The 22,768-nt window shown below is 44.2% G+C and overlaps 2 protein-coding genes across 8 annotated transcripts in view; both read left to right on the top strand.

Moving 5' to 3' along the window:
* MPP4 (MAGUK p55 scaffold protein 4) overlaps positions 1–22,768 on the top strand; it is a 44,166-nt gene that overhangs the window by 5,374 nt on the left and 16,024 nt on the right. For 2 of the 7 annotated variants that reach the window (XM_081877471.1, XM_081877473.1), the window contains exons 2-13: positions 339–450; positions 3,097–3,218; positions 4,376–4,453; positions 5,224–5,304; positions 6,611–6,742; positions 8,670–8,751; positions 8,988–9,073; positions 13,507–13,578; positions 14,606–14,802; positions 16,183–16,247; positions 17,211–17,228; positions 18,613–18,651. In XM_081877471.1, the coding sequence (XP_081733597.1) occupies positions 366–450; positions 3,097–3,218; positions 4,376–4,453; positions 5,224–5,304; positions 6,611–6,742; positions 8,670–8,751; positions 8,988–9,073; positions 13,507–13,578; positions 14,606–14,802; positions 16,183–16,247; positions 17,211–17,228; positions 18,613–18,651 (1,057 nt within the window). In that variant the 5' untranslated portion in view covers positions 339–365. Of the gene's footprint in view, positions 1–338; positions 451–3,096; positions 3,219–4,375; positions 4,454–5,223; positions 5,305–6,610; positions 6,743–8,669; positions 8,752–8,987; positions 9,074–13,506; positions 13,579–14,605; positions 14,803–16,182; positions 16,248–17,210; positions 17,229–18,612; positions 18,652–21,441; positions 21,463–22,768 lie in introns of all 7 variants that reach the window. The other 5 variants (XM_081877475.1, XM_081877472.1, XM_081877469.1 and 2 more) reach the window with 4 other exon arrangements.
* LOC309352005 (uncharacterized protein) lies at positions 10,458–11,947 on the top strand (the record flags this gene model as incomplete). The annotated part of the gene is made up of 2 exons (XM_081880257.1): positions 10,458–10,725; positions 11,114–11,947. Exons 1-2 carry the CDS (start codon positions 10,705–10,707, stop codon positions 11,945–11,947), a joined length of 855 nt encoding a protein of 284 aa, XP_081736383.1. The 5' UTR covers positions 10,458–10,704.

Here is a 22,768-nt window from a genome sequence, read left to right as displayed (position 1 = left end):
TATAAAATGGTGATTTTCTTGAGTCAAAATGAGAGTACCCCTAAACATTTCTATAGAAAAAAAGCATTGGGTACAACAGCAAACTTTTATTATTTGCTTCATTAATGACGTTTGGAAATACTTTTGTCGTAAATGCATCCCAGTCTGTACTGAGACCTGTGGTATTTTCTTCGTGTTGTTATTCCAGACAGAGGGTTCCAAAATTTTACACATCTAACAGTTAAAATTCAAAGAAGGTATTCTGCATCCACCTCAATTCCCCCGCAGTCTTCATTCTCAAGTGTTATTAAAAACTCAAATTTAACTATATAAACTATTTCTTTTGCTTTGTTTTCCAGTTCGGCTTCTGATTTTATACAACTCAGATGATCCACTCAGAGAAACGTGCAGAAACTCCAAGGATGAGGGAGAAGATGGAGAAAGCTGCCCTGTTGCGTAGCCATGAAAACGGTGCGACCCATTGGTTTATTCTCTTTTTTAAATAAAAAAAATAGATGAATGTAATAGTAGATATGTATTCCTCTTCTTTTCACTTAAATCTGCGCAACTGCAGACCACCATACCAGAGCTGTCCAGTTGTACAAACTAGAAAGCCTGTTGTCTGTTTGAAAATATATACCGTATTTTTCGCTCTAGAAGACGCAGCAGACCACAAGTTTTTGGAGGAGGAAAACAATGGGGGGTGGAATTCTGAATCTCAGAAGCCAGAACAGCAAGAGGGATCACTGCACAGTGAAAGCAGCAATCCCTCTTGCTGTTCTGGCTTCTGGGATAGCTGCGCAGCCTGCATTCGCTCCATAAGACGCACACACATTTCCCCTTACTTTTTAGGAGGGAAAATTTGAGTCTTATAGAGCGAAAAATACGGTATATACCTATTTTAATTGAAATGCTTACATCTGTTTCAAAAGGCCTAATGGCTAGACTTGAGACTGAGCTCAAAACCCAAAGGGGAGTTCCTAGGCAATCTCCCATTCAGCCACTGGTCTGATCAAATCGGCTTAGCGTCAACAAAATAAATTCATCATATGCATTTGGACCCTTCTATAAGACTGATATCCCAATGGGAATAATGCAGTTTCTTTTACACTGGTATTTCAGCCAATTTACTTTGGGTATTTATACTGCAGCACCATTGCATTTTAATCTGATGTAGTGGTTTTATGGCTGTTGCTTATTTTAGTTTTATTCTATGAAGCTGTTCTTCGAGGTATAAAATATCTAAATATTTAAAGAGAAATTATGTTGATGATAACAGCTGAGAAATGAGAAGAGAATAAATTCTGCTTTGTTTAGATTTAGGCATAGAGAGAGAAAGTCCCTAACTGCTTAGGTGTTTCATCATCTTTCCCTTTTATTAAAAGTTAACAACTAATAAAGATGCCTTCACAAATTAAAGGCACTGTGACAAATCCACTACTAAAATGTTTACAAAATTGAAATGCTAACTTATTAACAAATCATGAAAACCTGAATCTAGGGTGCCCCTGCCAAGTCCAAAGAACACCCTTTTATATTACACAGTCTCGGGTTTCAAGACAGACAGCATTAGCAAAGCAGTCTAATGATGACATTCTTCTCCCCTTTTGGTCACTGGCTCTGCCCCACCAGTGAAGAGCTACAGAATGAGAATCTTTTGGCTCTTGTCTTTAGGCAAAGCTCTAAGCTTTTATTACCTAGGAAGACAAGAAATACGCAACCAATAAGTTGCATTTTCAGCTCAGTTTGGAGAAACCACTTGAAGCATCCACTGTCTTGAGCTATTTCAATTGCTTTTGCGTGTGGAGGTCCCCAAGCCACCCCTCAAAATAATTCACAGTTCACGCATAATTTTTGTTCAAGGTTTTTGGCATAATTTTGGCCACAACTTTATTAAAATACATAATCTGTGAGTGGTTGCTTAGGCATTGGTTAAGACTATCTGTCCCCCCGCCAGGGACAGAACTGACTTCCGAACTCCCTTGGAAGCCAGTGAAGGGAAAACAATGTTGGGGAGCAGTTGAGCTGAGCAACAGTCCTTCACCGCTCACCCAATCTGCTCCCCAGGGCTTGCCGGCCCTGGTCCCATTTCAGGGATTGGACGAAATCATGGCAAGCCCCTGAATTCCTTTAACGGAATTCCCTTCCACACCACCATTGGAGGGGCAGGCCCAGCCTATCTTGACCCCTCCTCCACCAATTTTTATAACCAATGCCTAACCGCAACCTTACAAGTTGTGACGAATTGCTAAGTAGTAGGCAAAAACCAAATGGCACCAGCCAATCAGCCAAATGGACAAAATTCCTACTAGGCCCCTGCCCCAATGGCAGACGACCCCATGACAGGCATAGCAAGATAAAACGCAACAGCCCTAGATTAGCGAAGGTGGGCGGGTGATCCGATGCACTCAGCAAAAGAGAAAGCAAAAGCTAAAGCTGAGTGCCCCAAAATTTAAAGCCTTTGGTCCCACCCACCACATTGCAACATGCAATTTGCCCCAGCAACCCGGCCATCCAAATCGTTGCCCCAGGCCAGCCAATTTTACCTGCCTGGCAGCAGAGGGTTGGCTTGGCAGACCCCACCGCAACACGTGCTCTCATTTCAGGGAGAACACGCTTTGTTTGATTTGATCATGGCAAGCAGCCGAAAGTCTATAAATTTTGATAATACAGTGGTGCCTCGCAAGACGAAAAGAATCCGTTCCGTGATTCTCTTCGTCTAGCGGTTTTTTCGTCTTGCGAAGCAAGCCCATTGACAGCTTAGCGGATTAGCGCTATTAGCGGTCTAGCGGCTTTTAGCGATCAGCTGAGAAGCGGCTTATCAGCGGATCAGCTGTTAAGCGGCTTAGCGCTTAGGAAAAGGGCGAAAAAAGCGAAAAAAAACCCGTGGGAACTCGCAAGACATTTTCGTCTTGCGAAGCAAGCCCATAGGGAAATTCGTTTTGCGAAGCGCCTCCAAAACGGAAAACCCTTTCGTCTAGCAGGTTTTCCGTCTTGCGAGGCGTTCGTCTTGCGGGGCACCACTGTAAACCTGATTTCCATGGGGGTTTGATTGAAGCTGTAATTTGGGTAAAGAAATGATGCCATAAATATTCATGCATGTTGTCTGTGGGCTAGGTTTATCGCACGTTCTGTCTCTGGTCCTGCATGAACTGAGTCTGTTCTATAAGAGAGATGTCAATGGGGTTGGTGTCTTGTATGACTTGCTGAGATCTCCGTGGCTGCAGGCTCTCTTGAAGGTAAGATCTTTTCCAGTGCGAGCAAAGTCATTTGGCAGCTGTTAGTATATAGACATTGACTATATCTTCAGAGCTACCCATTTCTTTCCAATGTGGGGGCTGGGGTGATTACCGTATTTTTCGCTCTGTAAGACGCACCAGACCACAAGACGCACCTAGTTTTTGGAGGAGGAAAACAAACAAACAAAAAAATATTCTGAATCTCAGAAGGCAGAACAGCAAGAGGGATCGCTGCGCAGTGAAAGCAGCAATCCCTCTTGCTGTTCTGGCTTCTGGGATAGCTGCGCAGCCTGCATTCGCTCCATAAGATGCACACACATTTCCCCTTACTTTTTAGGAGGGAAAAAGTGAGTCTTATAGAGCAAAAAATATGGTAAATCAACGGATGGAGAGATAATGCAGCCCCCCGCCAATGATCAATAATCATTGCAGATCCATTCTGTGGATGCAAGTATAAATTACCGTACTTTTCTGTGTATAAGAGTAGGGGTTTTTTACTTTAAAATTACAGTGGTACCTCGGGTTAAGTACTTAATTCGTTCTGGAGGTCCGTTCTTAACCTGAAACTGTTCTTAACCTGAAGCACCACTTTAGCTAATGGGGCCTCCCGCTGCCGCCGTGCCGCCAGAGCACGATTTCTGTTCTCATCCTGAAGCAAAGTTCTTAACCCGAGGTAATATTTCTGGGTTAACGTAGTCTGTAACCTGAGGCGTATGTAACCCGAGGTACCACTGTATGTGAAAAACTGTGGGTTGCCTTATACACGGGGCACTCCCCCCCTGTTTTATTAAGCTGGAGTCCCTAAAAGTAGAGGGCGTCTTATACATGGAGGCGTCCTATACACGGAAAAATACGGCAATTTTTTCCTGATATAAAATACAGAAGGATACTTAAGCCTTCTCAAAATGATCGAACCAGCTCAGGCAATCAACCTTCCAGCTTCCTGTCTGCAAACATTTCCCAATCCCGGAGGTTTCCCATTTAAACATGAGAGTATTAAGATATAATTATAATTATAATTTAATTTAATTTATTACTTATACCCCTCCCACCTGGGTGGGTTTCCTCAGGGGAAATGTGAGCAATGTTATGAGATTTGTTCCATATTACTATGTTGTGTCAGTGGTATCTTTCAGCTTGAGCACATCTACTCCTAGGTTTATGAATGTCTTCATCTGTATATCAAAAGAAGACCAGTTCCACTCACACCACAGGCACGACCGCTGACCCACGAGGTGAGATTGCAAGATAAGATTCAGACTCAAGTCACTGGAACAGAAAATAACCCAACAGCTCGATGGGCTTGGGCTTTCTGTTCAAAGTTAATGATCTCCAGAGGAGTAGCGTGATAGCGTGTGATTTGGTTTTTCTCCGTATCGGTGATCAAATATGTGCCTCATCGTTCAGCTGTTAACAAAAAGATGGTGCTCTATAGATTTCCAAGATGAAATTTGTTAGGTTGTGGGTGAACGTATCAGATGACCCAGTGATTCTTCAAACAGCTCTTGTTTATTCACAGGCCAGAACAGAACTGAACTGAAGGGTTCAGCCAGCCTGCTTATATAGAGCTCCACTAGAATGCAACAGTAACCATTTTCTGTAACTATCCAATCACTGAATGTCACTTTCAATCCCTTATTTGCATATGTGGACCTGAGTGAAAACTATCTACAGTATCCCCTTGCTGGCCCAGGGTGAGAACTTCAGTACATAACAAAATTACAGTATTTTTCGCTCTATAAGATGCACCAGACCACAAGACGCACCTAGTTTTTGGAGGAGGAAAACAAGAAAAAAAATATTCTGAATCTCAGAAGCCAGAACAGCAAGAGGGATTGCTGCGCAGTGAAAGCAGCAATCCCTCTTGCTGTTCTGGCTTCTGGGATAGCTTCGCAGCCTGCATTTGCTCCATGAGACGCACACACATTTCCCCTTACTTTTTGAGAGGGAAAAAGTGAGTCTTATAGAGCAAAAAATACGGTTGTCTTCTTTGTGTCACCTTCAGGTGGTGGAGCTGTTGCGGGGAGTCCAACAGTCTCCAGAGGTTAAAGAGCTACGGCGACTTCTCAGAGGACCACACTTCAAGGTGAGTACCGGCCATGAAATTACTCAGCATTAAAGGAGAAAGTTTAGGAGTAGAGGGATGTAGGTGGCGCTGTGGGTTAAACCACAAAGCCTAGGACTTGCCGATCAGAAGGTCAGCGGTTCGAATCCCCACGACGGGTGAGCTCTCGTTGCTCGGTCCCTGCTCCTGCCAACCTAGCAGTTCGAAAGCACGTCAAAGTGCAAGTAGATAAATAGGAAGGTAAACGGTGTTTCCGTGCGCTGCTCTGGTTTGCCAGAAGCGGCTTAGTCATGCTGGCCACATGACCCAGAAGCTGTACGCCGGCTCCCTCAACCAATAAAGCGAGATGAGTGCCGCAAACCCAGAGTCGGCCACGACTGGACCTAATGGTCAGGGGTCCCTTTACCTTTACCTTTAGGAGTAGAACATGGTTGGGTTGTTAATATGCAGCATACTCAGCGAATATGGAAACTCCGCCACCCTTCTCCAACAACCCAAAAAAGACCATATCTGATATTTGGAAAGCAGATAGCATGCTAAAACTGGCAGGCCTCACTTCAGATCCCTGCACAAATAGTCCATTGATTCATTATCTGTTAGTTCTCCTTTTGTAAAAGAATGACAACTGGGAGGAATGTTGTATGAAGACAAGATTCATATACCAGGTGAGGATTAGCTCTGGAGCATCAGCTTTTGGGCGGAATGGAAATTATTATTATTATTATTATTATTATTATTATTATTATTATTATTAATTATTTATACCCCGCCCATCTGGCTGGGTTTCCCCAGCCACTCTGGGCGGCTTCCAACAAAACACTAAAATACAATAAACATTAAAAGCTTCCCTAAACAGGGCTGCCTTCAGATGTCTTCTAAAAGTTTGGTAGTTTTTTTTCTCTTTGACATCTGGTGGGAGGGCGTTCCATAGTGCGGGTGCCACTACCGAGAAGGCCCTCTGCCTGGTTCCCTGTAACTTGGCTTCTCGCAGTGAGGGAACAGCCAGAAGGCCCTTGGCGCTGGACCTCAGTGTCCGGGCAGAATGATGGAGGTGAAGACGTTCCTTCAGGTATACTGGACCGAGGCCGTTTAGGGCTTTAAAGGTCAACACCAGCACTTTGAATTGTGCTCAGAAACGTAATGGGACCCAGTGTAGGTCTTTCAAGACCGGTGTTATGTGGTCTTGGCAGCCGCCCACAGTCACCAGTCTAGCTGCCGTATTCTGGATTAGAAAGAAACAAATGACAGTATCTGAATGCAAAGATGATGCTGAACATTGCTTGCCCCTTTCTTCTTCTTCTTCTTCTTCTCCTCCTCCTCCTCACAGGCCTTTCTGTCTGCTCATGATACGGTGGCCCAGAAGGACTATGAACCAATCCTCCCACCTCTGCCAGATAACATCCCTGAAAATGAGGAGGCGATGAGAATCGTCTGCCTGGTGAAAAACAAGCAGCCCCTTGTAAGCTGGACATTTGATTCTAAACTTGTGCCGCCAGCTTAAGCAACTTTTTTTTTCAGATTAGAAGGACAGCTTCACAAATGAAGAGTTTTAACACGAGCTTTATAAATATGAGAAAGGAGTAGGATATGCCCATGAGGTGGTTTTCATGAAGAACAGATTTCACCGTGTAAGAGTCTTCCTTCCCCAACGTAGCGCTTAAGAGAGCTTAGGCAGCGCCGCAGTGATCAGAGTAATGTGAATTATTTGCTTTGCTTTCAGATACAGAGAGGTGCGTATTTTCCCCTACTGTTAGAAAGTTGTTACATCTGCTGAGCTTTGAGGGCAGCGATGTCGTGAAGCACTAGCCTGTTAGTCATAGGTGGACAAGGAATTCCATGTGGAAGTCAAACAGAATGCCTGAGGAGAGAATCCTGCTGCTCCTTACCCAACTTAGAAATTCAATGGGCTGCTGCAGGAGAGACAGAGCCCCAGTGTGAGGCGTTTCCAAAGTACAGTGGTGCCTCGCAAGACGAAATTAATCCGTTCCGTGAGGCTCTTCGTATAGCGGTTTTTTCGTCTTGCGAAGCAAGCCCATTGACAGCTTAGCGGATTAGCGCTATTAGCGGTTTAGTGGCTTTTAGCGGATCAGCTGATAAGCGGCTTAGCGGCTTAGGAAAAGGGGGGGAGGGGGAAAAACCCGCAGGAACTCGCAAGACATTTCATCTTGCGAAGCAAGCCCATAGGGAAATTCGTTTTGCGAAGCGCCTCCAAAACGGAAAACCCTTTCGTCTAGCGGGTTTTCCGTCTTGCGAGGCGTTCGTCTTGCGGGGCACCACTGTAAAGGAAGGACTGAACTCTGATTAATAAGAATACACACAGAGGCTTGAACCAGCAAGACTCTGGGAAGGGTGCGTATAATAATCTCCTTCCCTACCCCTCGGCCCTGGTCATTTTATTCACAAAGAACTTTTTACAGAGTTCCCACGTGAGAACAAAGTAAAACTACCAAAACTAATTAAGCACACATATTTCTGGAGTAAACTAAGAACAGAACTACAAAGGAGAGCATTTGGCAACCCCTGAGGTCATAAACAATCAATACATATGATAAGAAGGATGGCCAGGAAGACAGTGATTATTATCACCTTCAGGTGAGATCTGTTTCCTGGCCCTAAGATTAACATCCTAAGATTAACATATCAGAAAAGCTACATTAAAGAAACTGCCCACTATCTTTATGGCCCAGGATGCCTTCCTGGCAAGCAACTGGAAGCAACTGGGCTGCATACTTGACTTGTCAAGAAAGAGTAGAGGAAATGGCCAGAGATGCAGTGGGATTTGATCAGAAATTATTGTCAATGTATCAAACCCAGTCAACACAATGCATTCATCGTGGACACAATGGCTTGATGCATATTTTATAATTCCTCATAGTAATCCCGCCTGACCCCACACTCTGGATATTTGCACTCCTACACAGCGGGTGCTAGCAACCTGTGTAGGCTTATTAAAAGGCTGTTTCGGGGGTAATGTAAGCTACAGAAGAAAAATGATATGGTTAGAAATGTTACTGAAGGTTATATGTAAGAGGTGGAGACATTGAGGAAATCCAACTGTGATTATTGCATATTTTTCCCTTACAAAAAACCCTCTAGTGCAGTTAAGCATATTATTTTGCTTATGTAATGTAAGGTAATTAAAATTGTTTCATGATGTATAGGTAAAAAGAATGCCAGCTGGTAGCAACATCCTTATAGAAGGAGTGTGTGTGCATGGAATGAAGACTCCAGCCTTAATGTTTCTAACAATCTCTCACCATTTGCAATAATAGTTAAATATTATTCTTTGTTTCTGAATTCTTTGTTTCTATTTCATTCACTTGTTCAGTGATAGTCTCTCTCTCTCTTTCTCTTTTTCTTTTCTCTTTCTCTCTCTTCCACCCTAGGGTGCCACTATTAAACGCCACGAGCTAACAGGAGATATTACTGTAGCGAGAGTAATCCATGGTGGATTGGCAGATAGAAGTGGTAAGATGAATTCTAAAATACACAGCAAGGAAGGAATGGTAGTTTAGGGGTGATTTTTGTGTGTGCATGTGTTAGGTTCTGTAAATTGACTTCTCTGCCAATATTGCCTCGCATATGATCATTGATTCCCCTTGTCTAGAACTCTGGCTAGGATGCAGGCATCCCTCAGAAGGGCAGAGTATTTTTGTCCCTCCTATTTTCTTGCAGAACTCTCAATGCCCTCTTTGCTGTCATAGGGCTGTTATATGCTGGAGACAAACTGGTCGAGGTGAATGGAGTTCCAGTGGAAGGCTTGGAGCCAGAGCAAGTAATTCACATTCTGGTATGATATTTACATTTTTAATACCTCCCAATGAGAACATCAGAAGGTCTTAAGTTGGTCCATCCATCCCTGCATCTTTGGCACTCACCTGTAGACCCATTCCTTCCCTCCTTTTCTTTTTTTAACTTTGCAAAAAGGGAGCATGGAAGATTTGCAGGGAAACGGTTTGCAATTTTTATACCATCTTCCCATAAATACATGTAAATTTCATTGATATGAAATATGCATTTGGCTGCATTTCTTTAAACGCAACATACTTTTGCTGTTAATATTTTGGGGAACGGAACTGCATCAAAAAATCTAGAAAGGTGCATCATCCGGCCAATACTTGCATTCTGATCTGCAAGCAGGTCTGGGAATATCAAATCAGATCAGTCCATGGGGAAAAGCAAACACCAGACCTGATCTTGTGACACCTTAAAGGTTCATGCAAGTTATGCTGAATTTCAGGACATATTGTATTATATACACACGAACACACACACACATAATGCAGGGGGAGGGGGGGAATTGTCAGCAGGAAGACATAAAGGAAAGGAAATGCAGAAAAATCCAGTCAATGATTGCGGTATTAGCAGTGGTTATTCACAAAAAAAATCCAGCTGTGTTGATACCACATACCGTATTTTTTGCTCTATAAGACTCACTTTTCCCCTCCTAAAAAGTAAGGGGAAATGTGTGTGCATCTTATTGAGCAAATGCAGGCTGCGCAGCTATCCCAGAGGCCAGAGCAGAAAGAGGGATTGCTGCTTTCACTGCGCAGCGATCCCTCTTGCTGTTCCGGCTTCTGAGATTCAGAATATATTTTTTCTTCTTTTCCTCCTCCAAAAACTAGGTGCGTCTTGTGGTCTGGTGCGTCCTATAGAGCGAAAAATACGGTAAATGCTGGCATTGGTAAGCCAATCAGACATGCAGTGTGATTAAAAATCCACTGACACAATCCAGACACAACGGATTTTCACTCTGCCATGTGCGTTAAATTGGATTTCCGGTGCCAGGGCGTCTGTTGTTATCAACACAGTTGTTGTCAAGGACAGCACTTAACCTGAATACCTGGACATCTGGTTAATTTGCAATGGTGCTATGGCATTAAATTGTAATAATTAAAATGTAATAATTAAACCGAACACCAAAAAACCACAAGGACAGCTTTCTACGCAAACAATATGTTTATTGGTCCCCACTGGCAAGCCCACACAAGTTAATTCAGATGAACCTATTAAAAACTGAACTGTTCTCCACCACCACCATGCATAACACTGGTCAACAACAAATTTGTTGTCTGCGTTTTTTCAGTTGATTTAGGACGAATCTGATGCGCTGAATCCAAAAATCACATTGGTTTTTCTCAATCGGGTCAAGTTTTTGAGTTTTTGGCCACATGTCGTTTTTTTACGTTTTTGTTCACATGTACGCTTGTGTGGAGCATTTTAGAAGAAGTTGGTGGGGGTAAAAGGCCATGTTGAATAATTGTTTTGATTGGAAATGATTATTTTAATGACAAGAAGTATTCAGGTCCGATAGTTCTGGGTGATTATGTCAAAAAGGGATCAGTTTGAAGTCATAAAACCTCGAAATCTTCCATAAACTGGTGCAGCAAAGCATAAAGTTGGGGGATCAAAACTAAGTTAATGGGGCAGCCGCCCCACGAAGTATCCTGATCTTCAGTCAGCATGTCATCCTGTAGCTCATTGTGATGAAATTCCAGTGCCTATCTTCGGAGAACTTCCTGACATTAGTGAGGAAGATGCCTCCAGTGTTGAAGGACATGAAGAAGAGGAAGTGGTTCTTGAAGATGATGCTCCACATCCATTTTCCCAAAAGGAGTTGAATGATCTAGTTTGCGACCTCAGCTTGTCAAAGGACTCTGCCAAACTGTTGGCATCCAGATTGAAGGAAAAAAACCTCCTCTCTGACAGCGCTCGCATCAGCTTCTTCCGCAACAGGCATCAAGAGTACCTCTGTTTTTTCTCGGAAGAGAAGGACTTGGTGTACTGTGCAGATATTGTGCAGCTTCTGCTCAAGCTTGGAGTGCCACAGTACGAACCCAAAGATTGGAGACTGTTCATTGATAGCAGCAAGCGATCACTGAAATGTGTTCTGCTACACAACGGCAACCAGTTTGAATCTATATCCCTGGCTCACTCGAGTACACTGAAGGAGAACTATGAAGCGGTGAAGTATGTGCTGGAGAAAATTGGTTATGATCAGCATAAGTGGTTTATTTGTGTTGACCTGAAGATGGTGAACTTTTTGTTGGGACAACAGTCTGGCTTCACCAAGTACCCATGTTTTCTGTGCATGTGGGATAGTAGGGACCGTGCTCAGCATTACACGAAGAAGGACTGGCCTGTGCGGGAGGAATTGGTGCCTTGCAAAAAAAGGAACGTCATCAACGACCCTCTGGTGGACAGAGACAGAATACTCTTCCCACCGCTGCACATCAAGCTCGGCTTAATCAAGCAGTTCACCAAGGCTCTGGACAAGGATGGTGACTGCTTCACTTACTTGTGCCAGGCTTTTCCAGGATTGACCATGGAGAAGTTGAAAGCCGGCATCTTTGACGGTCCTCAGATCCGTCAGCTCATCAGAGATCCAGAGTTCAGAAAGTCAATGAATGAAGTAGAACTGGAAGCGTGGAAGGCATTTGTTCTGGTAGTGAAGAACTTTCTTGGCAACAATAAGGCCAGAAACTACGCAGAACTTGTCAACAACATGCTGACTGCTTTCAGAAACCTGGGCTGCAACATGAGCGTCAAGATGCACTACCTATTTTCACATATGGACCAGTTTCCTGAGAACCTGGGTTCAATGAGTGACGAGCAGGGGGAGAGATTCCATCAGGACATGAAGGAGATGGAGACCAGGTATTAGGGTCTGGGACGCAGTCATGATGGCTGACTACTGTTGGACTCTGAAGAGAGACCTCCCTGCCGCTGAGCATTCCAGGAGATCCAAGAAACGGAAGTTCAAGCCCTGAAGTTTGAAAAATGGTGAAGCAACATGCAATTTACGTGTACTTACCTTTATCAATGCCCACCATTCAGTTTACTGTAAACCTGACCTGATGGAGAGAAATGGATGCCATTTCCTGATTCAGCAGTGCAAAAATACCCTAAATCAGTTGTTGAAATCTAGACAACATTCAAAAAGTAAAAAATTGTTGCCCAGTGTAATCAATAGCATTCTTCCTGGGTTCTTTGGTGACGTATTAATAAAATCTCCAGAAATGTCAGCTAGCAAACAAATTGCATAAATGTCAGAGGCCTTGGGGATACTTTAAACATTTTATTTGGATACTGCCTATCTGCTCAAAATGGTTTGCAGTTTAAAATACTGGCTGGCAATTCAGTGGACACGCTACAAAACAGAAAGCAGGCCAGCATAAGCAAATTCAGGTATCATCATCTTCTTTCTTCTTCTTCTCTTCTTCTTTGGCGATCACTTGTAGCCAAGTAAGATTGTCTTCCATAAACATGGTTTTAACAATGAGTCCGTAAATGACTGTGGAGGCCAATTCTGGATCCACACGTCCTTCCACAGTGGGGACATTGGTTTCCAGGCAGGAGTTGATCACGGTGAGGGTTTGCCAAGCGTGCCTTCCTCTTAGCACGTTTCTCCCTTGCATCCTGAGTTCGAGTGTCTTCAAAGCCCATGACGCCTTTGGTAAAGGCTGTTCTCCAACTGGAGCGCTCGCAGGCCAGTGTTTCCCAGTTGTCACTGTTTATACTACATTTTTTAAGATTTGCCTTGAGACAGTCTTTAAACCTCTTTTGCTGACGACCTGCATTACGCTTTCCATTTTTAAGTTTGGAATAGAGTAGTTGCTTTGGAAGACGATCATCAGGAGTCAGGTGGCAGCTGCCTCAGTTTTCCTTTCATGCACCCAGGGGGAATCTCTGCTGCTCAAAGCCTTATTAGCCCCGATAAGCAACAATTATGGGACGGGGGTGGCGCTGTGGGTTAAACCACAGAGCCTAGGACTTGCTGGTCAGAAGGTCAGCGGTTCGAATCCCCGCGATGGGGTGAGCTCCCGTTGCTCGGTCCCTGCTCCTGCCAACCTAGCAGTTCAAAAGCACGTCAAAGTGCAAGTAGATAAATAGGTACCACTCCGGCAGGAAGGTAAACGGCGTTTCCATGTGCTGCTCTGGTTCACCAGAAGCGGCTTAGTCATGCTGGCCACATGACCCGGAAGCTGTATGCTGGCTCCCTCGGCCAATAAAGCGAGATGAGCGCCGCAACCCCAGAGTCGGTCACAACTGGACCTAATGGTCAGGGGTCCCTTTACCTTTTAAACCAACAATTACACACTTAAAATGGCGTCGCTGTGAACTTTATTAATCCTGCCTTCACAGAAGTGTCTTTTTAAAAATCTAGAACTGCTAATATGTTGGTTTGGGTGCTGAAATACTATGCATTTGGCGTTTTTGCAGGCACTGTCGCAGGGAACTATTATGTTCAAGCTGATTCCAGTTTCTGATCGGCCAGTCAGCAATCAAACGACGGTAAGATGTGTTTATTTCTTCAGGTCTCTGTGGCTGCAGAGAGTTAATCAAAGGAAGTGTGGCTAATCCAGTTAATCCCAAAAGGAGAATTGGTACTGTCAATTCAACTCCCATTCCCGAAAAGCCCACAAACAAGACCTGGGGGCAATCATGCTATCCTGTTCCCAGCAGCTAGTATTCAAAAGGATGATGTCATAAATTACTCCATCTAAACCAGGGGTCAGCAAACTTTTTCAGCAGGGGGCTGGTCCACTGTCCCTCAGACCTTGTGGGGGCATCAACTATATTTTTTTTGGGGGGGGGGAATGAAAGAATTCCTATGCCCCACAAAAAACCCAGAGATGCATTTTAAATAAAAGGACACATTCTGCTCATGTAAAAACACACTGATTCCTGGACCGTCTGTGGGCCGGATTTAGAAGGTGATTGGGCCGGATTTGATCCCCGGACCTTAGTTTGCTATGATCTAAGGACTGTCAAATCTGTGCTGTTTATAAAACATGTTACAGTGCAACCAGAAGTATATAAATTCTTGAAGGCCCACTGGCTTCTATATGAACCTGACAGTTTATGATATTCAGGAGCAAAGCTCTGGTGTGCCCTGACAGTTTTGGAGTTGCATTTGGTAGGCATGAGAAATAAAAGGCCTTTTCTCTGGCTGTCGCATGCTGCAGAATTCTGTCCCTGGAGAGGCTTGTCCATTGCCGATTTTCAGGTCTTCCTTTCAGACAGGTCTTTGACCTGTAAGGTTATTTATTTCATGCTCTCCCTACTGTCAAAGGTGGATTTAGGGCAGCATAGCCTGTTCTGCCGCACTGGGTACTGAATTTTGACCTCGCACAGGGTGCTGCTGAAATTTTGAAAGACCAGATTCCCCCCTGATCCTGTTTACAGTGTTAATGTTTTATCATATCATGTTTTAGCCATGCCTGTTGGGTTCTTCCCTTACACACAGCAGCCTTAAACACAGTTCACAGACAGATGGGATGTAAATATTTACAATAAGCCTTCTCTTTGGTTGTATCAGCTCTATGTGCGAGCCATGGCAGATTACTGGCCCCTTCAGGACCCCGCCATTCCGTGTGCTGACGCAGGACTGCCGTTTAAAAAGGGAGACATTCTTCAGATTGTGGACCAGAACGATGCCCTGTGGTGGCAGGCGAGGAAAGTCTCTGACCTCAGTGGCTGTGCTGGACTCATCCCCTCGAACCACCTTCTGAAGAGGTAGGAAAAACCCATGTCAGCTGAGAAGAAGGTGGCTTTGTGGCTGAGTGGGGATTCGAACCAGAGTCTACCTAGCCCTAGGTAAAGGTAAAGGGACGCCTGACCATTAGGTCCAGTCGTGGCCGACTCTGGGGTTGCGGCGCTCATCTCGCTTTATTGGCCGAGGGAGCCGGCGTACAGCTTCCGGGTCATGTGGCCAGCATGACTAAGCCGCTTCTGGCAAACCAGAGCAGCGCACGGAAACGTTGTTTACCTTCCCGCAGGAGCGGTACCTATTTATCTACTTGCACTTTTGACGTGCTTTTGAACTGCTAGGTTGGCAGGAGCTGGGATCGAAAAACGGGAGCTCACCCCGTCGCGGGGATTCGAACCGCCGACCTTCTGATCGGCAAGTCCTAGGCTCTGTGGTTTAACCCACGTCCCTTTACCTAGCCCTAATATGACACAATAACCCAGAACCTCCCAAACGGTGTGTCACAACACATTAGCGTGTTGCCTGCAGGGTGTAGGTGTGTCAATCATACACTCCCCGTGCTGGAAAGGGGTTAGTTTAACCTCTGGTGTGCTAGTAAGACTAAATTCCTGTGTCGTGAAATGATGCATGTCTAAAAAGTGCATCAACAGCATGAAAAGAATCTGCTAATCCAGGCCACTCAACAAAATAGTTCAGCCATGTCTAATTCCTATAGATACTTTCTTGGGAAACCAGGGTGCCAACTTAAATAAAATACTGAGTTGGGGGCTAGGTAAGCCTCGTCCTGCATAATTTGATCACATGACATGACACACACACCTATTTGAATGGGAATTCCCCTTAACTTTGGGGGGGGGGAGGCCTCCTCAAATATTTTACAGGGGGGAGGTGAAGGGACCGCAGCCCAAAGGGGTTGGCTCCTATTTTGGGAAAGGGCCTCAAGGGAGGGGATTTGCTGTGTAAATCATAGTGGAGCAGAGTGAAGAGGTCTGAGCAGAAATGCTTCTCCCCTGTGGCCTGGGCTGATAGGGCAATGGTAAAGAGCAGCACATGGAAACGCCTTCCCGCCAGAGCGGTACCTATTTATCTACTTGACTTTGATGTGCTTTCGAACTGCTAGGTTGGCAGGAGCTGGGACCGAGCAATGGGAGCTCACCCCATTTAGTGTTGGATCCTAGCATTCAGAACAGTATAAACAAGAAATGCGGTTGTATTCCAGCATATGAGGATGTGTAGGCAAAAAGCGCGTAGGTTCTTCATTTGGTTCCTTTCCAGTTGCTTTGGGCTTCTTTGAAACATAGGGTGGAAGAGGCTAGTTTTCCACCTTATTATCATTCTGGAGCACAGGGAATAAAAATGCCCCGTCTGATGGGATCCATGGAAACTGCATTTATTCTCTTTTTAAGGAAGCAGCGAGAGTTCTGGTGGTCTCAGCCCTTGCAACCCCACACCTGCCTCAAATCAACCATACGTGAGTAGAAAGATCTTCTGGTTGTGAATAGCGGGTGGGGAAGCTGTTCTGATACTTACTTCATTTGCTGTATGGCCTCCTACCATTGTTGTTGTTGTTGTTTAGTCGTTTAGTCGTGTCTGACTCTTCTTGATCCCCTGGACCAGAGCACGCCAGGCACCTCTGTCTTCCACTGCCTCCTGCAGTTTGGTCAGAAGTGGATGTCTTTCTGGAACTCTCTAGCTTTTCCCATAATCCAGCGCATGTTTGCAATTTGGTCTCTGGTTCCTCTGCCTCTTCTAAATCCAGTTTGCACTTCTGGGAGTTCTCGGTCCACATACTGCTTGAGCCTACCTTGTAGAATTTTAAGCATAACCTTGCTAGCGTGTGAAATGAGTGCAATTGTGTGGTAGTTGGAGCATTCTTTGGCACTGCCCTTCTTTGGGATTGGGATGTAGACTGATCTTCTCCAATCCTCTGGCCACTGCTGAGTTTTCTCCCACCATTGACTAGAGCACAAATCAGACCCCACCATACATTGAGGGGCGGTGACAAAACCCATAGGGTACATCTAGCTCAATACAGCCGTACCTTGGTTGATGAATGCCTTGCAACTTGAACGTGACTGTTCCAGTTTGCAAATGGAACCCAAACATCTGATGGGGTTTCTGATAGGCTGCAGGAAACTCCAATCGGAAGCCGCACCTTGGTTTCCAAACGTTTTGGAAGTCAAACTGGGTGCAGCTTTCTGGAGTTTCAGACAGGGAAATCCTAGCTGTGGAAGACTGAACCAGCAAACTTCTGCTTGCAAAGCAGTTGCTGAGTTATGGGTCTTCCTGGTATATTTTCATCTGTTGGAATCTCTCTCTCTCTCTCTCTGTGTGTGTGTGTGTGTGTGTGTGTGTAGAGCAAAAGTTCTGGCAGTCTCCTTAACTCTCCTGTTTACTTTCTTTTTAATTTCCTCCATGGATTTTCTGTGAGTAGTAAGTACTGTGGAAGAAGGTAAGCACAGGCATCTTGATGTCATATATTTCCTTTTAGATATGACAGGCAGTGGTGCAGTTAGGTAATTTTCATCTCTAGACCGAATGGTCTCATGGAGGAGAGATCGTTAGATGGTAATGTACACAGACCTTCCAAGTGTCCCTATTTTCCAGGGACAGTCCTGGATTTATAGAAGTCGTCCCGGTTTCTGATTTGATCCCAGAATGTCCCACTTTTCCTTAGGACGTCCCTATTTTCATCAGAGAAATGTTGAGTTATGCGACCCTGGAGCCAAGGAGATGTAACTATACAACTTTTAGAAGACATCTGAAGGCAGCCCTGTTTTTAAATGTTTAATGTTTTATTATTTATATGTGTGTGTGTGTTGGAAGCTGCCCAGAGTGGCTGGGGCAACCCAGTCAGATGGGCGGGGCACAAATAATAAAATTATTATTATGGAATTGGATGTCCCTATTTTCACCAGAGAAAGGTTGGAAGGTATGGTACACATTTACTTTGAAATGTGTCAAGCCAGCCTTATTTCATTTTGTGACCCTCCTTCTCCTCCTCCTGCGTGGGACCCAGCACTCTTCCCTCACATTTAAAGCCAGATTAAATCTGCACTTTTGGAAGCAACCTGAGAACTGAATTACAGCCACCCTTCAGTATTTGCACCTATCTGAATTTTGCAGTGTTGTTGTCCAACCAAACAATGCTTACAAAGCTGCATACATTAGGAGAACGTGTGCATTAAAAAAATGAATATATTAGTAAAAAATGACACACTAAAATGCATTCTGTTAGGAGAAATCGCTTGCAAAAATGAGCACATTTAGTAAAAGCTGCGTACAAAAACGTGTTTGTTCGGAGAAATTTGCAGTGAAATGCTGGAAGATTTTCATGCGGATTTTTTTTAAAAAGGGCAAACTTCTGCAGAAAAACAGGGAACTGAATTTAAGACTCAGTTTAAATTCCAATTTAAGGGGGAGCAACTGAGAAAACTGAAATGGACTGGTTTTTCCATCCCTAGTGAAATGTAGCCTCAGTCTAAAAGAAAATTAGATGTACCTAATACGTGAAGAAGTGTGCATGCACACGAAAGCTTATATCCAGAACAAACTTAGTTGGTCTCTAAGGTGCTACTGGACAGTTTTTTAATTTTTTAATTTATTTCGACTGCATCAGACCAACACGGCTACCTACCTGAATTTAGACATACCTGTTAATGTTCCCCACCCCTGTATTGCCCCATGGTACAATACTGAAACGCCAGAGAAAATCGATAGAAATTGGATCTCTGGTTGGATTAGTGATTTGTTTCTATCATTGTGTGAGGTTAAAAGCAAACAAACTCATGGCCTGTTTTTGTTTCCGCTTGCCATTTTTTTCATACAACGAACAGAAGAAGACATGCAGATTGATGAGAAGTGTGTAGAAACAGGTAATTGACTTTGGGTTTGGGTGGGTGGTTGTTGTTGTGCAAAAGGGACCACAAACCTGGGTATAAGTGAAATGTTCTGTTAAATTATCTCTGATGGAATATGCAAAACAAAGTGTGTGTTTTAATTTTTTTTAACGTGTTACCATTCTGGTTTTATCAAGTGATGCTCATAATAAAGATAGCCAGCAGGAGAAGTATAAGTTTTGTAAGGAACGCTTGATTACACAGTTTAAGCCTCTCTTGTGACTGTTTCACAAGTTACCGTATTTTTCGCTCTATAAGACGCAAGAAAAAAAGTATTCTGAATCTCAGAAGCCAGAACAGCGAGAGGGATCTCTGTGCAGCGAAAGCAGCGATCCCTCTTGCTGTTCTGGCTTCTGGGATAGCTGCGCAGCCTGCATCCGCCCCATAAGACGCACACACATTTCCCCTTACTTTTTAGGAGGGGGAAAAGTGAGTCTTATAGAGCAAAAAATACAGTAAGTCTCACAAGCTAAAAAGCTTTCCTCCCTACCAAGCTGTTTTTTGAGCTTATGGATATTATTTGTACAGCAAGGAATTCAAATGGGCTGAAGCGTTAGCGTTTCCCTGTTCCTCTACAGATCTAAGGAGGCACAAGAGTAGTCATAGCTACCATTTTTGTTATATAGGAGACACATACCTTGCAGAACCTCCAGCTAAAGGATGCCTTCTCCTGCCGTGCCTAAAACGTATAGAGGGTGGCAATTCTAAGAGTACAGTACCTGGATAAGCAGAATGTGGGTTTGTGTGACTTACATTACTGAATATGGAAAAATGCAAAAACGAAATAATAATAATAATAATAATAATAATAATAATAATTTTTATTTATACCCCACCCTCCCCAGCCAAGGCCGGGCTCAAGGCGGTTAACAAGCAATAATAAAAACAAGTTGAATGAATACAACTTAAAAACAAGATTAAAATACAACATTAAAACATTGAAACATTAAAATGCAGCCTCATCACAGGAGGAGAAAGGAAAAAGAAAAAAGAAAGAGGGGGAGGGAATCAAATTGACTCCAAGCCAAAGGCCAGGTGGAACAACTCTGTCTTACAGGCCCTGCGGAAAGAAATCAGATCCTGCAGGGCCCTGGTCTCATGAGGCAGAGCGTTCCACCAGGCTGGAGCCAGTGTTGAAAAAGCCCTTGCTCTGGTTGAAGCTAATCTAACTTCCTTAGGGCCCGGGACCACTAGGGTTTTGCTATATATGGACCTTGAGGCTCTCCGTTGGTCATACCAGGAGAGGCGGTCCCGTAGGTACAAGGGTCCTAAGCCATAAAGGGCTTTAAAGGTCTAAACCAGCACCTTAAACCTGACCCTGTACTCCACCGGGAGCCAGTGCAGCTGGAAAAGCACTGGGTGAATATGCTTCCATGGCAGAGACCGCTGAGGAGCCTCGTTGCAGCATTCTGCACCCGCTGGAGTTTCTGGGACAGCTTCAAGGGCAGCCCTGCATAGAGCGAATTACAGTAGTCAAGCCTGGAGGTGACCGTCGCATGGATCACTGTGGCCAGGTCGGGGCGGGAAAGGTAAGGGACCATAGTCTTTTGAGCTGGGGAACCTCATGCTAAATTGCATCTTCTGACCTGCTCGCTCATAAATGGAGAAGGGATAATATGGGCTGGATGTAGAGTTTCAACAAGAGGAGTTCTGCTCCTGAGATGCTCTCTCTAGAAGGAAATGTCAACCGATTCCTTGTGCACCTTGAAAAGCTTCTCTGCAGGGTTGGGCGAGTAAGGGAGACAGCATGAATGACTGCAGTGGAAAGGAGGATTTGATGAAAATCACCTGCCTTTCTCATGAAGTCCTGTCCCTTCTGTTTGTGAAAGGGAACTCTGGGAACAATCCTTTGAGCTAAGGATGAGTTTAAGCAGACTCTCTGAAATTGGCCAAACTTGCATGAGCATGGACAGTGGGGACTGTACCTCTGATCTAATATGCTGAGTCTGTTATTCCTAATTCAGTGGAAAATGCTTCTAGTTCAGATTGTCGAATGAGTGTGAAATCAGAGCATTCCTTGTTAAGTTGTGGGTGAACATATCAGACGACACAGCGATTCTTCAAACAGCTCTTGTTTATTCATAGGCCAGGACAGAACTGAACTGAAGAGTTCAGTCAGCCTGCTTATATAGAGCTCCAGTACAATGTAACTGTAACAATTTTCTAAAACTATCCAATCACTGAACGTCACTTTCGATCCCTTATTTGCATAACTATCTACAGTATCCCCCTGCTGGCCCAGGGTGAGAATTTCAGTACATAACATTCCTCTTAAGATCAAAGCCACCACCAATTTTACAAAGCCATTTCATATTCATTGTCTCTCTAGATATAAAACCTTGGAGGGCTTTGTATGTTGCGATGAATGATGTTACCCAACACTGAATCAAAATATTCTGGAACTCTTCTTTCCCCCCTCTTTTACTCGGGCTGTAACACCTGTGTTGGGGATGCAGTTTGGATTGAAATAAGTGTGGGGCAAAAGGTTTAAGTGCCCTGTCTCCTCAGTGCCGCTGCTGCAATCCAATTTGGCGCCCATCCCCACAGCACAGTTGCTTTTAACTAAAAATAAGATCCAATTATGGCTCTGCCCTGTAATGTGCACTTTGGCCCCTAAGCACGGATCAGAGGAGGAAATGAGAAACTAAATGTGTCTTGTTGTTGTGGGGTTGGGAAGACCTTTCTGATGGGGTGAGTTTTAATTATCTTAGATGAGGATAATACTGAAATGTATTTGCCATTTTTGCTCCCTGGGTGACTTAAAAGACGAGGAGACTTTTGAGTCTGGTGAGTATGCTTCTTTTGGCAATTTTGTGTTGCTGACTATACTTTTCCTAATGATAATAAGCATGTGGTGGAGGTGATCAGTTTCATTTTAAAAGTGTACTGCCGGATCCATTTGTGCGTTTGGAAAGCCGCTTGCTGTCTCAGGCTTTTCTGAGCCAGATCTGGAGATTTTAATCACCAAAATGAAAACACATTTGAGACCAATTGGGTTATCCTCGCCGCGTTCGTTCAGTTTTGAATGACTCCCATACATACGGTGAAAACTGCCAAACCACGCACGTGTTATGAGAGGACAGCTGGAAGATAATGAGATTACATTATATAAGTGTGATTGAAGAGCTAATCTACTTCATGGCCTCCTTATTACTCCTGATGATGGAGGAGCATCCCTTTTGACACTTGGATACTAGGATGAATTTGCACATTATATACAAAAGTAGGGCAGGTTTATGTGAAGCTTATCTGTCTGTAAACTGAGCAGATCGGGCTTAAAGCAACTGAGAACACCCAGCAGTGAGATCATGCTTCCTTAACAAGCAAATCTTGAGCGGTGGTCCTGGGTTTTTTTTTTTTTTTACATGGTTCAGATTGTTAGAACAAATCAGAAGGTATGCTTGTAGTTTTCCAGTGCATCTGCAGTGACTTCAATACACTGCAATCCACAAAGCTGTGTGGAGACCATAACTGATAAAGCTGGGAGACTGATTTTCATAAGTTTTAAGGCAGCTTGTGGAAAGAACTCTGTACACACAATACCTTTAAAGCACATTCTTTCCCTCAATTCTGGGCACTGTAGTTTGTTAAGGCTTGCTGGGAATTGCAATTTTGTGAGGCGTAAACTACAGTACGAGACGTGGGTGGCGCTGTGGGTTAAACCACAGGGTCTAGGTACCGCTCCGGCGGGAAGGTAAACGGCGTTTCCGTGCGCTGCTCTGGTTTGCCAGAAGCGGCTTAGTCATGCTGGCCACATGGCCTAGAAGCTGTCTGCGGACAAACGCCAGCTCCCTCGGCCTATAGAGCGAGATGAGCGCGCAACCCCAGAGTTGGTCACAACTGAACCTAATGGTCAGGGGTCCCTTTACCCTTTACCTTTACCTTTAAACTACATTACCCAGAATTCTTTGAGGGGGAAAACATGTTTCAAATATGCTTTAAAGCTTTGGCATGTCCATAGCCTAAGAGGTGAAGGACGCTTCCAGACAAACCTGTTCCCTGAGCATTCATCCTGACTTATTTGTGGGGAGGTTAGATGACGTTACATCAAGCATCTTTCTCGCCATTCTCCATCACTTTCCTTACTGCAAAA

Source organism: Podarcis erhardii (assembly GCF_964252035.2).
Source record: "Podarcis erhardii genome assembly, chromosome: 1".
NCBI lineage: Eukaryota > Metazoa > Chordata > Lepidosauria > Squamata > Lacertidae > Podarcis > Podarcis erhardii.
Note: the sequence above shows the minus strand (reverse complement) of the source record. Positions and strands in the feature narration are given on the sequence as shown.